This window comes from Ciconia boyciana, chromosome 2, assembly GCF_034638445.1.
Source record: "Ciconia boyciana chromosome 2, ASM3463844v1, whole genome shotgun sequence".
In the NCBI taxonomy this organism is placed as follows: Eukaryota; Metazoa; Chordata; class Aves; order Ciconiiformes; family Ciconiidae; genus Ciconia; species Ciconia boyciana.
In genome coordinates, this window is record NC_132935.1 from 95,885,271 (window position 1) to 95,903,045 (window position 17,775).

The following is a 17,775-nucleotide window of genomic DNA, read 5'->3' on the forward strand; positions in this document are numbered from 1 at the left end:
AAGTGAATGGCACAGAAGTGGCTGCTCTCTTCCCTCACCACCTGCGGGATAAGTACCTGTCTGGGAAATCTCCCTCACTGACATCAGGGCTCCTGCGCTTCCTCCCAGCCTCCAAATGTCCCTCCTAAGGTGTCTATAAAATGCCCTTGGTGGGCTGAGAGGGAAGTAGGACAGCTTGTGCACTGGGCTCTCCTCCTGGGAGCCTGGGTTTTCCCAGTGGGATCCCACACCACCTCACAGAGGAGAGGAGTGTTGCTCTGCTCCTCTCTGGGAGCGAGCCCTCCTCTCCCCGTTTAATCAAAGCAGCCCCATTGCTCTAAGCTGAGAAAAGTGGGTAAATGAATCAGGCAGTACAGAAGTTTCCCCGGACATTGCCTTCCCCAGCCCTTAGGGGATGACACAGACCTCTTTCATGAAGATAGTGGGGTCCAGTATAGCAAAAGGGGCGTGTTGGGTCCATGCGGTCACATGCAAGTGAGGGTGACTTTAAAATTCTGAGTATCATCTTCACAAACTGAAAAAAAAAAGGGGACAGTTGCAAAAGCAACTTGCATACTCTTCCCTCCCGCCCCCATGATATCTATGTTCAAATCTCCTTCAAGATGCCTTTTTTCCTTCCAAAACAAGCTTTTAAATACCCGGTATTACAGTGTTCCTTGACTGGTGCAGTTAAAATACCCATCTGTAACCTTGCTTTCACATAAGTGAACGCTCGGTGTAATCTCCACTTCTGAAAATAACATATTCTGCCTTGAATATTCTCAGCTGTGTCTCTGGGAAACTGAATATGAGCTTATTGCCAGATTCTGATTCTAATAAAGTTAATGGAAATTTTGCCAGTGACTTCAAATGGTCCAGATATTATTCTCGAGGCCAACTCCTATGAAATTATCCCAGTTCAAACCTGGAGCAATTGCACTGATTTCAGCAGGGCTAGCCTGGATTTACTCATCCAACCGGAGCAAGATCCATGAAGTCAGAGATCAGCATATGGAAGAGCTGCTCCTCGCTCAACCTAACTGCCGTTATTGGAGCGCTGGATGGTGGGTTTTTTCTCCTCTATGAAAGGGCTGAAATCAGAGCTGCAACCTTCGACCTTTACTGTAGGAATGGGCATGTTCTTCTATACAGTGCAACCTGTTTGACAGCACGCCGACGCAGCTGGGTGGCTCATGGATCAGGGCTGGCGGGGGGTACCTGTCCCTAGCCCTTTACCATGCTCCATGCTGAGTTTTGCAAGGTATGCCAGAAGAAGCTGTAGGGAGGATGCTGTAACCCGTTCAAACGAACCGTAAGGCTTTTTCAGACTGAGAATAGGTAGCACTCCGCCTGCGTCCGGGACAAATAACCCACAGCCTCTGCGGGCTGGGAGCAGGAGGGGGGGCCGAAATCCTTCCTTCGGAAGGAAACAAGCCAGCAGAGAGGCAAGGCTGAGGCGGCCGGCGCCGCTGTTTTGCGGAGCGCCGCTCCAGCGCGGCGAACCGGTGACCACCGACGGGGCCGGCGCTCCTCAACCTGCCCCGCTGCCCGCCCCCGCCGGCCCGCCCGCCCCCGCGGGGCCGCGCTACCTGCGCCCTCGCCCGCTCCCCGCCCCGGAGGAGCGGCCGCCCGCCCCGCCGAGAGGCGGGCGCGCTGGTGATTTGCCTTCGCCGCCAGCAGCCCCGCTCCGGCCAGCCCGCGGGGACCGGGGCTGCAGCCGCAGGAGCCGCTCGCTCCCTCCCTCGCTCCCTGGCCGGGGGAAAAGTTTGCTGCTCTTCTTCCTCCTCCTCCTCCTCCTCCTCCTCCTCCTCCTCCTTCTCCCCCGTACGCGGACCCCGCGGCCCGGCGCGGCGCCCCCGGGCAGGGGCATGGCGAACTGAGCGGCCGGGCCGGGCCGGACCGGGGGCGGCCCCGCCGCACCTGAGCGGCGGCGGCGGCGGCGGCGGCGGCGGCGTGGGGGGGCCTGCACCGCGGTGCCCCGCGGGCCGCCATGCGCGGCGGCGGGGGCGAGCGCTGAGCCCCTCTGGCCTGGCTGCCCCCCGCCGGCTCAGGCCATAGCCGCCGCGGGGGGGCAGGGCTGGAGGGCGGCGGGGAGCCCCCGGGGAGAGGGGGAAGCGGGGACCTCGCCTGCCTCCGCCCGGCCGAGCGCCATGCCGCGGCGGCTGGCCTGGCTGTGCTGCTGCTGGGCGCTGCTGAGCGGCGCCTGCCGCCCCGCGGAGCCCGCGCTGCCCGCGGAGGGCGGGGAGCCGCCACCCGCCGCCGCCGCCGCCGCCTCGGGCTTCCTCTACCGGCGGCTGAAGTCGCACGAGAAGCGGGAGATGCAGCGGGAGATCCTGTCGGTGCTGGGGCTGCCCCACCGCCCCCGGCCGCTGCCGCGGGAGCCGCCGGCCCCGCCGCCGGGGCGTCTGACGGCGGCGCCGCGCTTCATGCTGGACCTCTACCACGCCCTGGCCGAGGGCGCGGAGGGCAGCGCGGGCGCGGAGCGGGGCGGCCGCCCGCCGCCGCCCGCCCCGCCGCCGCTGCCCAGCTCGCAGGACAGCGCCTTCCTCAACGACGCCGACATGGTCATGAGCTTCGTCAACCTGGGTGAGTGCCGGGGGGCGCGGAGCCCGCCCACCCGTCCGGCCCGCCGGCGCTCCTTCCCCGGGAGGGGAGGCGGCTGCTCCCCGGGGAGCGCGGCGGGGCCGGGGGCGGCGGTCCGCGGGGTCTGCCGGACGGGAGCCACCTTGGGCTGCGCGGGTGTCGGCCAGCAGGGCAGCTCCCTTCGGCGAAGGGCAAAACCTCCCATCCCTCTCGCAAACGGTGAAAAAAGTATGCCCCGGAGCGCAAAACCCGAGGGGGACGAAAGAGAAAAGGGGGGTGGGCTATTATTTTTTTAATAGTCTTTGTGTCCTCGGTATGATGGTGGCGGTCGGAGCCCGTCGTCCGGCGTTAAACCCAGCCGGCTCTGGTTCCTGGGCAGCAGAGCTGGGGCCACGCCGGAGCACAAGTCGCATCCGCTCCGTGCAAGGTCCAGCAGGGCACGGATGCCTTTGGGGCTGGAGCGGAGTGTGTCCCATGCTACTCCATGGTGTCCCCGTCTCCTTTTTCTTTTTTTTTTGGTTTTTTTTTTGTTTTTTTGTTTTTTCTGAGGGGGTCTGAGCTAGTGTGATGATGAATATGTGACTCCGTGTAGGATATTCTGGTGATTGAGTCCGGGAATGTGATAAAAATCTGTGTCACGTGGAAATCTTGGACTATGTTCTGTTAGACGTCAACCTGCTCTTCAAACAAATCATGCTGTCAGCGTGTTACTGATGCGAAGGGCTCCGAGGTGGGCATTTCAGTGGGAAAGCCATTAAGCTTTTTGCTTGAAGGAGCCCTGAATACTAGACTGCAATTATAAGGGAACAGTGTAATTAGATTCAGCCTAATGTGGAGAATGAAAATATTTCAGTTGGCAAATTGCAGTTCCTTTTTTTAGGGAATTCCTGTGAAGCTCAAGTGTCTTAGCCAGTCAGCTGAAAACTGTGTCTTTTCACTAGTGCTTCTAGAGCTGTGCGCCAGAACGATGACACCTGTGAACACCTTGTCTTGTTTAAAAAAAAAAAAGGCAAATAGTCGTGTGTTTCCTCATCTAGAGCAGTGATATGTCACTGCAGCGGGAAATTTGTCTGAGCTCCCAGCACTAGCAGATGAGCTCAACAGCTTTGTACCATGGTGTATGTGTTTAGAACAAGTTTAGCTCAAGTCCCCAGGGCTGGGTGATTTTTGGACCTGATGAAAGACCTGCAGGGCATCAGAAGTGCCCCCCTTGCACTGCGAATGTTTCTTGAAGGATTTGTCTATGTTGAAATTGAGGTGACTGCAACTCCTGCAGGCACAGCTGCGCTGTATGGGGTATGCAGCATGTACAGCAGTGCAGAGCCCCGTGGGCTCCGCAAACTGCGTGTATACCTGTCAGGGTCTCAGCCTCCTCGTTCAAAATTAGCTCAAGCGTGTTTAGGTGGTGCTGCCATCTCAGAGCTCTGATGCTTTTGATTGAGACATCCTGAAGCTGTCCGTCAATGAAGCCAGCGTGGTCTGCATCTAGCTCGGACCCTGAGCCATGGGAATACTGTATGGGTTTCGAGTCTGAAGGGCGGCTACTTTTGTGCTCCCTTTTGCTGCGCTTCTCCCCTCCCAGCCTCCACAAACCTCTCTGTCCTTTCAGCACACAGAGCTGCTGCCTTGGGAACTTTCAGGACCTCTACTAGGAGCTGTGAATTTAAGAAGCACAGCGTAGGTTGTAGCTGTCTGTAAGCAATCCCCATAGCGTGTTGTATTTAAAGGATGCGGAGCAAGGTGCTTGCAAGGGGCTGGGCGGTTCCCAGAGGAGCTGATTTCGGGGAGAAATGTGAGCATGTGGTGTTTTAGAAGGTATTTAGCCCCCTGCTTTATAAAGCACCAGGAGACGAGTATTAGACAGTAGACCTGAAAATATGTGTTTCTTTTGAAAATAAAACACTCGTATGACTCAAATCAGTTCTGATAATTTGGATCTAGACGCTTATGTAACATCAAGGAAAATTACTCATGTAATGTAGTAAAATAGCACGATTGAAATGCTAGTTATGAGTCTCAGGAAGTACGAACTAACTGCAGAAATTTCTCATCGACTTCCAAATTCCGAGTCATAAACCATAATGTCATTTAACGTGATTGTTTGTTACCAGAGGGTTGGCAAATCAACGGGCTGAGACCAAACAGCTGTTTGGCTGTTTTCTGTAGCTTCTCTGACACAGCAGGGATTTTTGGGAGGTCTTTCACATGTGTATTGACATTTACGTTTCCACTAAACAATAATTTGTGCCAGAAAACTAGAGGAAGCCTAAGGTTATATTGCAATATAGGAACAAAGGTGTGATGGGAGAAAGCCAGCCTGCGATCTGTCGAAGGGGCTTATCAGATGTAGTCTAGAAAACGCAGCAAAAGATGGTGGGATCGCAGCAGAAAGGAGAGACTTCCTGACCTCAAGGACACTTACTATTCCAATGAAGCATATGCCAAGCAACCCTGAAAACCCACAGCTGGAATCTCCTTATAAGCAGGCACTGCCAGAATTATTTTATTTGGGGTTTTCTTCATGTGATCAGACCTATAATAACTTCTGCTTGGTTAAAATAGGCTTCTGAAGAGCTTTGTCCGTGTTCAACCTTAAAGACTTGTCTTTCCATTACTGAAGGGGCAGCTACCAAAGAGATGTTAGGGGCCTTTGCTGTTCTCTCAGGATCAGGAGTGTATGGTATTGCATGGGTATGCCTGGTGCAGGTTGCCTTGAAGACGCGTGCGGCTGCATGGGTGTGAAGTCGGTGCGGGTGGCCGCTGTGACCTGCCTTCAGGTGCTGATACTGCTTCTGCTGCAGCGCAGAACCAGGCAAACATTTGATGACGCATGTTGTTGTGCTGCAAAGCCATCATCTAGGTCAGCTGCGTGGAGAAGTCCGGCTTTGTCATGAAAGTTTGCAGGTGTTGATATTCTTTTAAAAGTGCATTTAATTTTTCCAGCCCTGTAGCCTGAAAAGAATCAGTAGCTTGTAGTCACTGCTGATTTTTAAATGTGCAGTGCTCCAGCCCTTCCTGACCAACATACATATTCCGCTGGTCTGGGGATACAGCAGATGTGTTTTCTGTCTGGGGAAGGCTATGTTTCCATATGTGCTCAGGGTACAAGTCCTCCTTGTCGAGGTCTTGCAAAGCTGAGGGACTTTGGTGAGGTCTTGGATTATTCAGGCAGCACAGGCTTGTCCCAGGCTCAAAGGTGATGTCCTGGGAGACAGTTTCTTTTTTTTTTTTTTAAAAGTAAAAAAGGGGGCACACGGAAGCATGGAGGTTCTCCAGGCACAGGGAGTTGCTGTCTTACAGGGGCGACAAGAAACATCAGTCTTCAAAGTGTAGAGTCTGGGACTTATCTTGCCTACCTAGTGATGTCTGCGCTGTAGTATGGACTTGCAAGGTGTGGGTGATGATTCCCAGAGGGGCTGACTATAGGGGAGCTTTGAGTGTCCAGGGTTTCTAGGAGATGCTTAGCACTTTGTTTTATAAAGCACCTGGAGAGCAGTATCAGGGAGTAGAAATAAGTGTTTGTTCCCATTACAAGTAAAAACACACATAAGATATGAACCAGTTCGGATAATTTAGATAATAAATTTCATTTATCAGGTTAGATACCAAAAAATAACTTGACAGAAAATATCATCTACCCTTGGTAAACCTGGTCCCTATTTTGGGAAGGTGATCCTAAAAGTGTCTATTTCAGGTATTTTCACTAGGATGAGGCACCCAAAAAGTGCCTGTTTCTTTCCATTTCCCACATAGGAAGTCTGGATGTCTCACGCAGATGGAAACACCTGCGTTTTAGATCTCTCTGTTTGGGATTTATCAGACCAAGCAGGGTATGGAACTTCTGTGCCAAGGGAATGGCTGTACAGCAGGGTTGTGGTGCCAGGGCAGGGGCGTTGTGGGCCAGTGGGTGTCCTCCTGAAACTGTTCAGCTCCTCTTCGGGAGCATCCTTGGTATAGATGTAGCACTGGCATGTCTTGACACAGTGCTGTTGGGAAAATAACATCTATTAACATTTCCTATTTGACTAATGTACCTTCCTCGTGGCACCAGATAGGGTTATCTCCTCTTTCTCCTCGCAAAACAACCTGGGGTTGATATGGAGATCCTTCTTTGAGGCAGCGATGCTGGACTGACAGACGCAGGCAAGCATCCCTGTATTTTGCTGCTGAGGCTGTTTTAGCAAGAGATGTATCGAGTTCCTCACAACAAACCCCTTCTCCCACAGTCCAGGGAGAGGAGGAGAGAGCGGTGACCGCTCAAACCAAACTGCAGGCTAGGGCTGGGGGCTGTGGCAGGTCTGAAGTCTCACAGGTCTCCTCTGGCTCATCAGTGCTGATGTGACGGGGAGCTGCTCTCCAGCCCCTGTTTCACTGGCTGATGTCTTCAGAGAGTAGTGTGTGCCATGTGTCGCAGCAGGAACGAGACTCTCAAAGACTTTGCTACTTTAACGGCGGCCAGAATTATTCCGTGTATAATGAAAGGTGCTGTGGAGCAATCCTGTGTCAAACGGGGAAGAAGCTTATCTGGTCCTCACCCATGTCTTTCTATCCTGGCATCCACACTGAGGGAAAAAAGCCATGTGCTTCCCACAAAAAAACCCAAGGAATCCAATGGCAGTCTTTGTGGGTTTCTGCTCTGACCCCAGTCTGGGGCTGTTGACAGCTGGGTAGCTGTGCCGGAAAAGTCTGACCCCATCAAACCCTCCAGGGATAAGGACCGTAAAAAGTGTGCTTTTGGGGTATGGTGCCTGGTTATCCACAGTACCGTGCCTTTTTGTAGCAGACTAACAGTATGGATTCACTGTATCTCTACTTTTGGAGAGAGGGTTTTCCCGTTTGTCACAAGACACGCAGGTCTCTTGGGAGGACTTCAGGCAAAAGGCTGAGGGGGAACCCAGCTGTTTGCCAGGCAGTCCTGCAGGCAGCCTCTCTTCCACGTGATTTGAGTTGGGACCATGGTGAAAAGCCTCTTTTATCTTTGTATCCCCCAAACCCAGGCAATCCCTGTCTTCCCTGCAAGTCTTCAAGTATCTGCTGGGGCAAGGGTGCTCCCTTTCAGTGTGAGGGAGCCGCTCGGAGGTCAGTGTAGGGCTCGCTGTGCAAATGCTCTCTCTCCCCTTGCCTATAAAGCAGCGACTTACGGATGTGATGTCTTCCAAACAGGCTTTTCATCTTTTTGGCAGCCGTCACCTACCAGATTTCCTTCTAGGAATGATCTTGCACAAATCCATGGCAAGCGCTTAGGCGCAAGCAATATGCCTTCGCTCCGCATGGCTTTTCACGGGAAGCACGTGGTGCTCCAGCATCCCCACCTGCATTTCTAAAGCAGGTGAATTTTTTCATCTGAAGCATTTGATCAGCCAACCTGTCTTTTTCCTGGTATCATGCTTGGTGTCAGGGGATATGAAATTAGGCAACCAAGATGTATCAGGGACGTTGCATGATTATATTGACGGGACTGTACCATTCATACTGTCATCCCATCTGTTTATACTCTTGGCCACATGTTGTAAAGGTCAGGACATCTACTCACAGGGAATAACTGGAGTGTGTGATGCTGCGGATCTGGCTGTGCTGCCAGCTGGCTGTGTAAAGCCTCGCGCTCTCGGCATGCGAGCAGCGTCCTCCACGTGTGTCCAGAGCAGGCCAGTATTAGAAATCATGAAGCTGATGACGGGAATGAGTTTACTGACTTCTGCCAAAACTTGTATACCGGGCTTTGATGCTAAGACAGATCCCAAATGTCGGAGAGCAGCCTTAAATTTGCTGTTCAGCTGATGCAGCTCAGGGTCCTCGTTTATGTCATCTCCTTGAAGTAGCCGTTGCTTGCGAGCTGCCTGCTAGCGCGCAGCTGACTGACGACACGATTAAAGAAAAGGGAAATGGTCTGCCATGGTCCTTCGATTGCTCTCTGCCTGATGTTGCTTTTTAGAAGTCCTCGGCTCCTCCGGGCTCTGAATTCGAGGGACTACAGCCGTCCTTCTGCCATTGGCCTGGAGCCCTGGAAGATGCGTGGCTCCCGGAGAAGCTGCTGTTCAAAATGCGCACTGTTGAAATGAGTGGAGGGTCGCGTTTGTGTTAGCAGTTTATCCAGGTCTAAGAGTCACCTGGACTAAGCTGCTGGAACCAGACCGTGTGGCATTAGCAGGACTATTCTCTGTCTTGTGAAAGCTTTTTCAGAGCTTGAAAATTTACACTGTCTTAAATTTGGGTAAGACGTGGAAGTCTTACTTACAACAACAACAAGTGATTGTAATTGGAAAAAGTTAGTATTGCCAAAACAGTCTTGATTGATGAGAGTTACATTTTTATGTGTGTAAATAACTAGAAAGTTGCGTTTTGAAATACAAACCCAGGTGTGGGGTTTGTTTGTTTGTTTTTTGTAAATATAAAAGCAGCGCTTCCTAGTTCTTCTCCTCAAACAAAGTTGAAACCAAACCGTTTCTTATAAAAAGGTTTTCTTCTGGCAGTTTTCTTCCAGCTGAACATGGCTTCATCAGAAAATCCCTTGGGCAGCTCTGTCACATACGTCTTGTGCTGAGCTCTGGCAGGGACTTCTTGCTTCAGCCTTGCGCCTCTGCCGAGGAGCTGCGCGTCCTTGCTGGGTCTAGCCCGGCACATCGTGGCAGTGATGCTCTCTCCCATAGTTTTAAATATAAACTTCTAAGTAGTGTTTGTGATTTAGGAGGAAGGAAGGTGGTGTTTAGACTTTCCATGCCACGGAGGCATGATTCTTTTTAAGTCATCTTGCATCATTGCTAATTTGTGGGGGGTTAGAGGAAGGTATGAGTTACTTGGGACATAAACAGTCCCATTGTGTGTTTCTGCTGTATCCCAGCAGACGCACGGTAATGCTCTTAAGTACAGTCCACCTACTAATCATTTAGCACTTCCGTTTGACCATTTCTATAGCAATGTGAAACGGAGAGCAAACAGTATCGCCTGAATGGAAAAAGGGCTCATGGTTGGGAGATTCCCGTTTTAGGAGGCATCAGACTCCAGAGCCTGGGAGACCGAGGTTAAGAACCAGAAAGTCTTCCTCCGGGTGCCTGATTCTTGGAGGGTGGTATTGGGTCACACCTACATTCCATGTTTGATGGGACAATGGTTTTAAACTGAAAGAAGGTAGATTTAGATTGGATATAAGGAAGAAATTTTTTTACGCTGAGGGTGGTAAGACACTGGAACAGGTTGCCCAGGGAAGCTGTGGATCGTTGGAAGTGCTCAAAGTCAGGCTGGATGGTGCTTTGAGCAACCTAATCGAGTGAAAGATGTCCTGGCCCAGGGCAGGGATGTTGGACTAGGTGGTCTTTGAAGGTCCCTTCCAGCCCAAGCCATCTGTGATTCCAAGTGTGGAGAGGGTGTTTGGGCCTGGGATTCTCCAACTGTGATACACCAAGGGTGAGGCACCGTGCATGAGAACTGGTCAGTGGGTTGTTTCTTTCCATGTTTTTTCCAGTTGTGGCTGGAGTGGTGCCTGCTGCGTGGCTGCAGTGCTTGCAGCACGGGTGGCCGGTGCCAGCACCCCAAAGAGGTGCCCGCTCCCCGGGGAGCCCTGTGGCCCCATGCTTTGCACCTGGGACGGGTTCCCAAGGCAGTGGCTTTCGGAAGGGCATGGGGCTGCAGCTGCTGCAGGGCTGTTGTAGGAGAAAAAAGCTTAATTAAAGAAACTGAGCCCCTGTGGGACTGCAGGGGTGTTTAATACATCGTACTAGACTTTGATTCATAAAACCTGCTATGGATTGGGGCTGGTATTTCCTGAACTTTCAGTTACTTAGGCTCCCAGGCTATGAAACAGCCTTGTAGGGTTGGGTGGATTTTTGGGGTGTTTTTTTTTTGTTTGGTTGGTTTTGGGTTGTTTTTTTTTGTTTGGTGATGGCAGGAGATATTTTTTGTTTTGTTTGTTAAGAGCATAAAGATTTTGACAGCACTGCCTGCAGCTCTTTTTATTTTACGTTGCAGTGTTCATCATAGCACAATGACAGAATTGAATCAGTGGTAGCAACAGTGTGAATTTTTGGCAAAAAAGGATAATGTAGACAGAGCCGAAGTGTTCTGCTAACTAAAACAGTAGCTGTATTTTCAGAGAGCTAGACATGACTGTTTTGATCCAATGTGGTGTTAATCACAAGAATACATAACTGCTTTCCTATGAACTTTCCCCTTAAAAATATCCAATGATATCACCTGATGTTTTGCACGAACGCTCAGTATAACCAGAATTTAGAACAGCTGGCTCCATATAAACTTGGAATATTCATTGGTCAAATTTTAGTGTATAAATAAAAACATTTTGAAAATGAAAACAGAAGCACAGTATTTGAAATATACTCAGCGTGCAGATGTACTTCATGGCTTGAATAGCTTTACAAATTAATCAAGACAGTGTTAACACTTGTTCCGAAGAAGTCAAATTTCCCGATAATAAATGAGAAAGTGTTTTTCAAACAGTATTCCAAAGATGTGTTATTCCATGTATTTTAATGGTCGTTTGCAGTTTGAAAGATGTATGAATCGGCTGTTTGAAGCCCCCTTGTAAATAAGACGTATTTCATCAAACCAAAATCTTTCTGGTGGCAAATGGAGAGCCACAATTTCTTTTATCAAGTGCAGGCTGTAAAATATGCGGTATTTAAAGCATGCACACAAGTGGTCGTGGTGAGGTGTACTACTGTATGCAGGCGCAGATGCAGTATTCTTATCTTGTCATTTACTGCATTGCGTTCACGTGGCTCATACGGTCAAGGTATTAGACACTCTGTTTGTACAAGGGCTAAGGGGTGACATAATGTCTATTGAAGCATAGGCATTTAGCTGCACACCAGGCAACAAGGAGCATTTAAAAAATGAGAACAGATTAGAGCTTGTGGGTAGGTTGTGACGGTCGCACCCGTAAACCAAGAGGTGTTGGAGGGAGGAAGGGGTCTGTAGTTTTGAGGTGAAACAGAGGTGCCTTCTTGCGTCCTTGTGTCCCTGGGCTTTCCAGACCATTTGAGAGAGAAATCCGGGAGAGTAAAGCTGTAAGCAATCAATCCCGGTCCTCCTACAAGGAATAAAATTGTCCAAATGAGTTGGAAAAAATGTTGAACGGTAACAAGCACGGACAAGACACAAAAGACTTGTCTGCCTCTGGCTTTGTAAACTCTGTAATAAAAGTTGTTTGGACATGAATACTAACTGCAGCCTAACTTCCGTATTTTTCAAACCACATTAAAATTATCTGGAATAAGGCTCTGTATCAGGGAATAAAGAAGCGGTCGGAGCTTTAATTCCTCGTGTTGCAGAGGGGCCGAATCCAGATGAGCAGAGGTCGAAGCAGCAGTCTTCGATAGCCACATGCTCTACAGGAAAAAGGGAGGAAGCGTTTTCTCTGTCACTTACCGTGGGTTTCCCATTCATGGTTCTTCTTATGTCCACACTGGTGGTGTGGTCCAGCTCAGCCATGATAAACACACTTCTTGGTGCGGGAAGAGGCCTTATAAGCTTTTAATATACCTGTGTCTTCATCGTGATGCCAAGCCCAGTTCCTCAACACATTTGCGTGCAAGCAGTGAGAGGCTTCCCTGTGAGCCTGGTCCTGACCTTTCTTGCCTTATCAGGGTCAGACGTGGGGTCCCGTTCTGCATAGGGGTTGCGTGCAGGTGCCGTTGTGCACCCAGTCCTTGCTGGCCTGTGGAGCATTAGGGATCAAAACTGTCTCGGACATCTCTCTAGTGTTCAGCAAGGGATGCTGAGCAGAGACATACAAAGCCAGGCTTTTAAAATATCAAAAGAAGTAGAAAATCCTGAACCCCAGTTACATATATAAGTGAGAGAAGATGTGCCCTTATTTTTAAGTATCAACTTTATGATGAACTGATGGGATCAATTTGGTAGTGGTCCTGGTTATTAAATCTGCTTTTCTTACTGCAGTGCGCATGTAGGCTGTGCATGATTTTGGTGCTAAATAGTAGGAGCATAGTTCTAAAATTTAAGCCTGGTATGAAATTGGTATTTGAATATCTACACAAAGATTTGATCTGTGAGTACAGAATCCAGGTGCTCGACTGAAATGACGAAGCTTGGAGAAGAAACCCGTCATTTTAGAAAGGCAGCAGTCTCTCTTGCCCACAAACCATCATCCTGAGACCGCATTTCAAGCATGCAGACCCTTTTGCTTAATTATTGTAACATCAAAGGTCTTTGACATGAAAGGGACCAAGCAGTGGCTATGCAAGATAATGACTTGTTTATAAAAATAATTTAAACAGCATATGAAAAGGATAAACATGCATGTCCTGCCAAAATCACTGTATGTTCTGCAGGCTTTGGTGATTGTGAATCTCTTGGCTTGCCCTTTCAATTTCTTTTTTTTTTTTTAACCCACAAAGAAGAAAAGGCAGAGGGGGAAGGGAGTGAAGAAAAAAGGGAGATGTAAAAAAAAGTTCTCATATTTAAGGAAGTTCCAATTTACTATGCTATGGAAGATAGCTGGAGAGAAAATACATTTGTTTAACACACTACAAGAGAGATTTTCACTTTGAGATGTCTGTGTCTTGTCTCTTGCGTGTGATAGTTTTTACACTTTAATGATTGTAGCAGCCATCCTGTCCAAAAATATTCCATTCTGCAGGACGTGTAATGCTCATTACTTGCTAGACAACGTAAGGATAGTGCTCTGTCTCTTATCCGGGACCTCAAAACACCTCAAAGTGTTGAAGTCTCACAGCATGCTCTGACGAACATAAATTGCTACTGTACTCATTTTCCAAATGGCTAAGCTGGGGCTCGGAGGGCACGACTGGATGGGGGCTGTGTTGAAGTCCTTGAAATTCTTGCTTCCACTCCTGCGATTTAACCGTGAAACTGCATGCTGTGTTATGTCCTGGCAGGTGCCCAAGTGGCTTGTGGAGTCGGTGGAACGGTAGGGTCTTATTCAGTGAAACCCGTCCTTCTTCAGGTTGCAGCATCGGTCAGCTGGAGACCACAAGCTCTCACTTGACTTAGGCTTTAGTCCTTCCCGCTTGTGAAACTGGCTCATTGGTGTTGCACAATCTGTGCCTTCTGCAACCACGCTCCGTTAGGGACACGGCTCCTCAGACGTGCTTGTAAACAGCTCAACAGTGGTAACACCTCTGATCTCCGTGGGTGCTACCTGAACGTGAATATTCACCAGACATCCATTTGTATATGATATTACTGTAAGTGATGGCTTTTGCAAGACAGCAGCTCTTCCTTTTGGGTCTCTGACCGAATGGTGTAGGAGACACCTGGGTGCAGTGGGTGGTAGCATGAGCGGGTGGGCAGGTTCTGGTTTTATGCATGTGTTGAAGTGCAGCTCTCGTACACGGGCATAAGCTGGCATCCATGAGGAGCTGAATATGAAAAATGAAAGCGGTCACAGGCTAGCGTGTTTTTCACTTGAAACTGTTGGAGAGCCTAGTAAAGGGTTGGTTGACTTTTGGTAACCTCCATGGTAATGGTAATATCCATGCTGCAGGGTGGTAATGTCTTTTGGTGGTGTCCATGCTGCAGGGAAGCTAACAGCAGATGTTCTTCTGAGTTAAGTTAACTGATAGTTTTGTTGAGAAACTCTGAATAAAAATACAGTGTAACGGCTGAAGTCAGTATAATGACTCCTTTATGTTTCAGGAGCTATTGGGATTGGGTCTGCCTGATACTTTTGCTATCACTAGTCTCAGTAAAAAAAATTTTATGGGGTCCCAAAACAGTCTGTTGCTTCTGGCAGCCACAGAGCTGGCAGCTTGGACTCACTGAGGCTTGAAGAGATAGTTCATTAATTCATGGCACTTTCCAGAATAAACATGGCAAACCTCCTCTGAAATAACAGACGGTAAATCCTCCTTGTCACTCAAGACTGCACATTTGTCTTCAGAAAGGGGCTGTGAAAGAAGCTGTCCATCTCCTAATGAATGAGAAAATAAATAGAAGATGAATTGCGCATTGTGTCATACTTGACATGGCAAAGCTTCGGGGTGGAATAACAACAAACCTTTCCTCCCGTTTTATCCCTGTTAAATGTGGACCTAAACCAAGCAATGCCCACCGGGCAGACTATCGGACGGCGTAAACTATCATAGCTCTCCGGCAGGGATCCCTGGTGGGAACGATGGCCTTTTACTCCTGATTTGAGTCTTTTTGGGAAGGTAGATTTCAGCACCTCTCGGCTTCGGGTCTTTGGGGAGGGCACCTTCTGGTTTCTCTGTGCTGCGAGACTCGTGAAGGCTGCTACAAGCTGGGGTTGCTGGGAGCATGCAGATGTTTTGTGCAGCTTGTTATTTTCTATGTTGGAGGTTATGAGTCAGATTACTGTTACCAAAATGTTTATGTGAAATCATTTCTGAGTCATATATTTGCATCATATACAACCTGTCTGACAATCAAAACATTCAGTGCTCAGCTAATGATTATACTAAGTTTTCCAACACTCTGCTCCAACATAACATAATTACACGGCAAAGTGCAATACATTACTTTGACAGGGTTCTTCATGCGTCTTGTGATGTCAGAACGTCATCGTTGCTATTATTTGAAATTATCAGAGAAATACGGACTTTGTGCATGAAACAAAGTTAAAAATAGTGAGAAGCAGTCCCTCAGAAACACAGTGCCCTGCAAATGTTCCTGGAAATGGGCTTTTTTGGTCCCCAAGAAAACATGTATTTCAAGAAGTGGCACAGTGCTTTTAACCTTGTCCTGTCCAGAGAGGTGCCTGATCAGGGTTTACTGGTGAATTAACAGACAGTTGTGGCTATTTGCATGGAGAAATTGTTTGAATACTGGGATTCAGTAGCTGCCCAGGAGGCTGGCTGGTAGTTCCTGTATAATATGGTTTATAAGGTGGAACCGGAGTACTTTTAGCAGCGTGGAAGACATAAACAGTCTCTAAATGACAACTTAATGCATGCTGTCTTTATCTGTTGTGTGAGTTCTAGCATAAATAGGGGTCACTTTACAAAAATATTCTGAATAATTAGGGCAAACTTTTAAAATTATATTTACCTTCAGGTGTGTGAGAACTAAGGCAGGAGTGTTTGCTGCCACGTCCCGGTGAAATCAGTAACTCCTCTTTAATTGTTTATTCTGAAATGGGGTAGGGGAAAAACAAAGCACTCCCCAACTCTGTGCTAAGGAAATGGTCAAGGAGATGAAAAGTACATAGGGGCATAGGGCTGCTCTTTTGTTTTTAAAATAACTGTCTGTGAAAAAGCATATTGATATTGACATGGAAAATTATTTTAGGGCTGACTTGTTTGAATTTGGTTTACAGTCTTTTAGAATTGGCTTTGAGAGCTTGGTTACAAGTGTGAAGGGCACCGGCAGGTCCCTCTAAGTATAAAATATCATTGCATTTCATCGCTCTTACTGAACTGGTGGAGTGCGAAGCACAGGATGGATTATGATGACATTCTTTCTGTTCCTAGTGAAAAACGTATGGACAATACAGTAGTGGACTTTCCTGGCTACAAGTGTCTGAACCGTGCTTAGTAATTAGGGAGCCCACGTTTGGAGCAATAAAAACCATCCCCATGCAGTATCAGCGAGCATCATCTTTGCTTATGCACTCTCCTTGTCCAGCATCAGTGGCAAATACATAATTGGACTATGAGGACCAATATATTGTGAAGTGTAGTGGAAAACGCCAAAAAAAATTTCAGTTGGATGACGTCCATTTGTCCTGTGCTAATTTCTAGCCCTGTAAACAAACACAGCTGCCGAGTGTAGAATCAGTGCTCAGAGTGGTTAAAAACAGTGATGCATTGCTAGTGAGATCACAGCAGAAAAAATATGTAACATATGAGGCTGCAGTAAGGATCAAGACTATCCTCAGCTCTGATTAATTGTTTCTGTTTATGTATTTTCATCTATTTATGGTGCTGTGGGCTAACTAGAATGTAAAGATGGCTTTTTAATTGCCAGACCATTCAGCTGAGACAGTCAGAGTATTAAGTATTGATGAGCCAGTTGCCATGAACTTTTGCAAAAGAGTCTGAATCAGTAACCAAAGGCTTAATGAATGTATATGCACATATTTCATATTTCTCTTTTTCATACCATTATGTCATCGGTTTGGTCATCTGGGCTTTGTTGTTATTTGTTTATATATATGAAGGATCCGTGCAGGTAGGTTTGCCTGTCATTTTATCTTTATTAAAATGTCTTTAGCAGTACTGCAATACTGAACATGGGATATGAGGCTGCAAACATTAGAAACCTCGGGGCCAAGCCTGCTAGGTCATTGGCAAAGCAGCAGCACTTACACTGTAATTTGTCTTGTGGCCCAGTTATATATTTTGACATCCCCGAGCTGACTAATTGCTCTGGGGAAAAAAAGAAGTAAAGAACGGTCTTGGTTACTGTAGTAGAAAGGACAGTTTCCAACCTCCTCTGTCCATCGCATCAATTATTCAGTGACTGCTGCATGGTCATCCCTAGATCTAGCAGAGTAGGGCTGCTATAGCGTACCATAATGCAATTAAGTAACGTGCTTGACGTATTGTGCATCACCTATCCTAACTGACCATTAAAGAGATTTCTTTTTGCTCCTTGACTTTGAGAAAAGAGAAGGCTAAAGGAGCTAGATAGTTCAGGTGGAAAGTAGTGGAGAGTGGATGACATGGAATATACATCACCAAGTATGATTCATCGTTGGAGGAGTTGTTGTTAGGGAATCCTCCAGTGCAACCCACTTGTACGTACGTTGCTGAGACAGAAGTTCTGGCTCCTCTGCAGTTTGCTTTGGGCTCTGCAGTTTGCAAGGCAAGTCTCCATGAGCTCCTGGCTCTCCACCGCTCGTCCTGTCCCAGGGGCTTTGACAAGCTTCCTAGAAGCCCCAAGAGTGGCAGGTTATATCCTTCTGGAAATCTACATCTGCTTTGTGATATTAAAATCTTCTACGAGATAGACTTTTTCTTTTGAACAGCTCTGGTTTGAAAGTTTTGGACATTTCATAGCCATTTGGGGCACTCCACGCTCTCCTGTGGCACGTGGTGGTGCCACCATCTTCAGAAGCCTCTTGGGGCTTTTGAAATAATTGGGCATCCGCATTGCTGTGTACTGGACTGTGCTATCATGAATTTTGTCATGTCTGCAGAACATGATCAGGGCCCATCAGCGGCCCCGGTTCTCGAAACTCTCCTTGCTGCTACCCCTACTCAACTATACGCTGGCATGGAGAGTTTAATTCTCAAACTGTCAGTCTGGCACTTTCCA

General features: G+C 48.2%; 1 protein-coding gene across 1 annotated transcript in view; it reads left to right on the forward strand.

Annotated features, from left to right (window-relative positions):
- The first annotated feature begins 1,963 nt into the window (after positions 1-1,963).
- The window catches only part of BMP6 (bone morphogenetic protein 6), a 95,755-nt gene continuing 79,943 nt past the window's right edge, over positions 1,964-17,775 (forward strand). Inside the window, exon 1 of the mRNA XM_072853259.1 lies at positions 1,964-2,565. Within this exon, the coding sequence (XP_072709360.1) occupies positions 2,130-2,565 (436 nt within the window). The 5' untranslated portion in view covers positions 1,964-2,129. The remainder of the gene's footprint in view (positions 2,566-17,775) is intronic.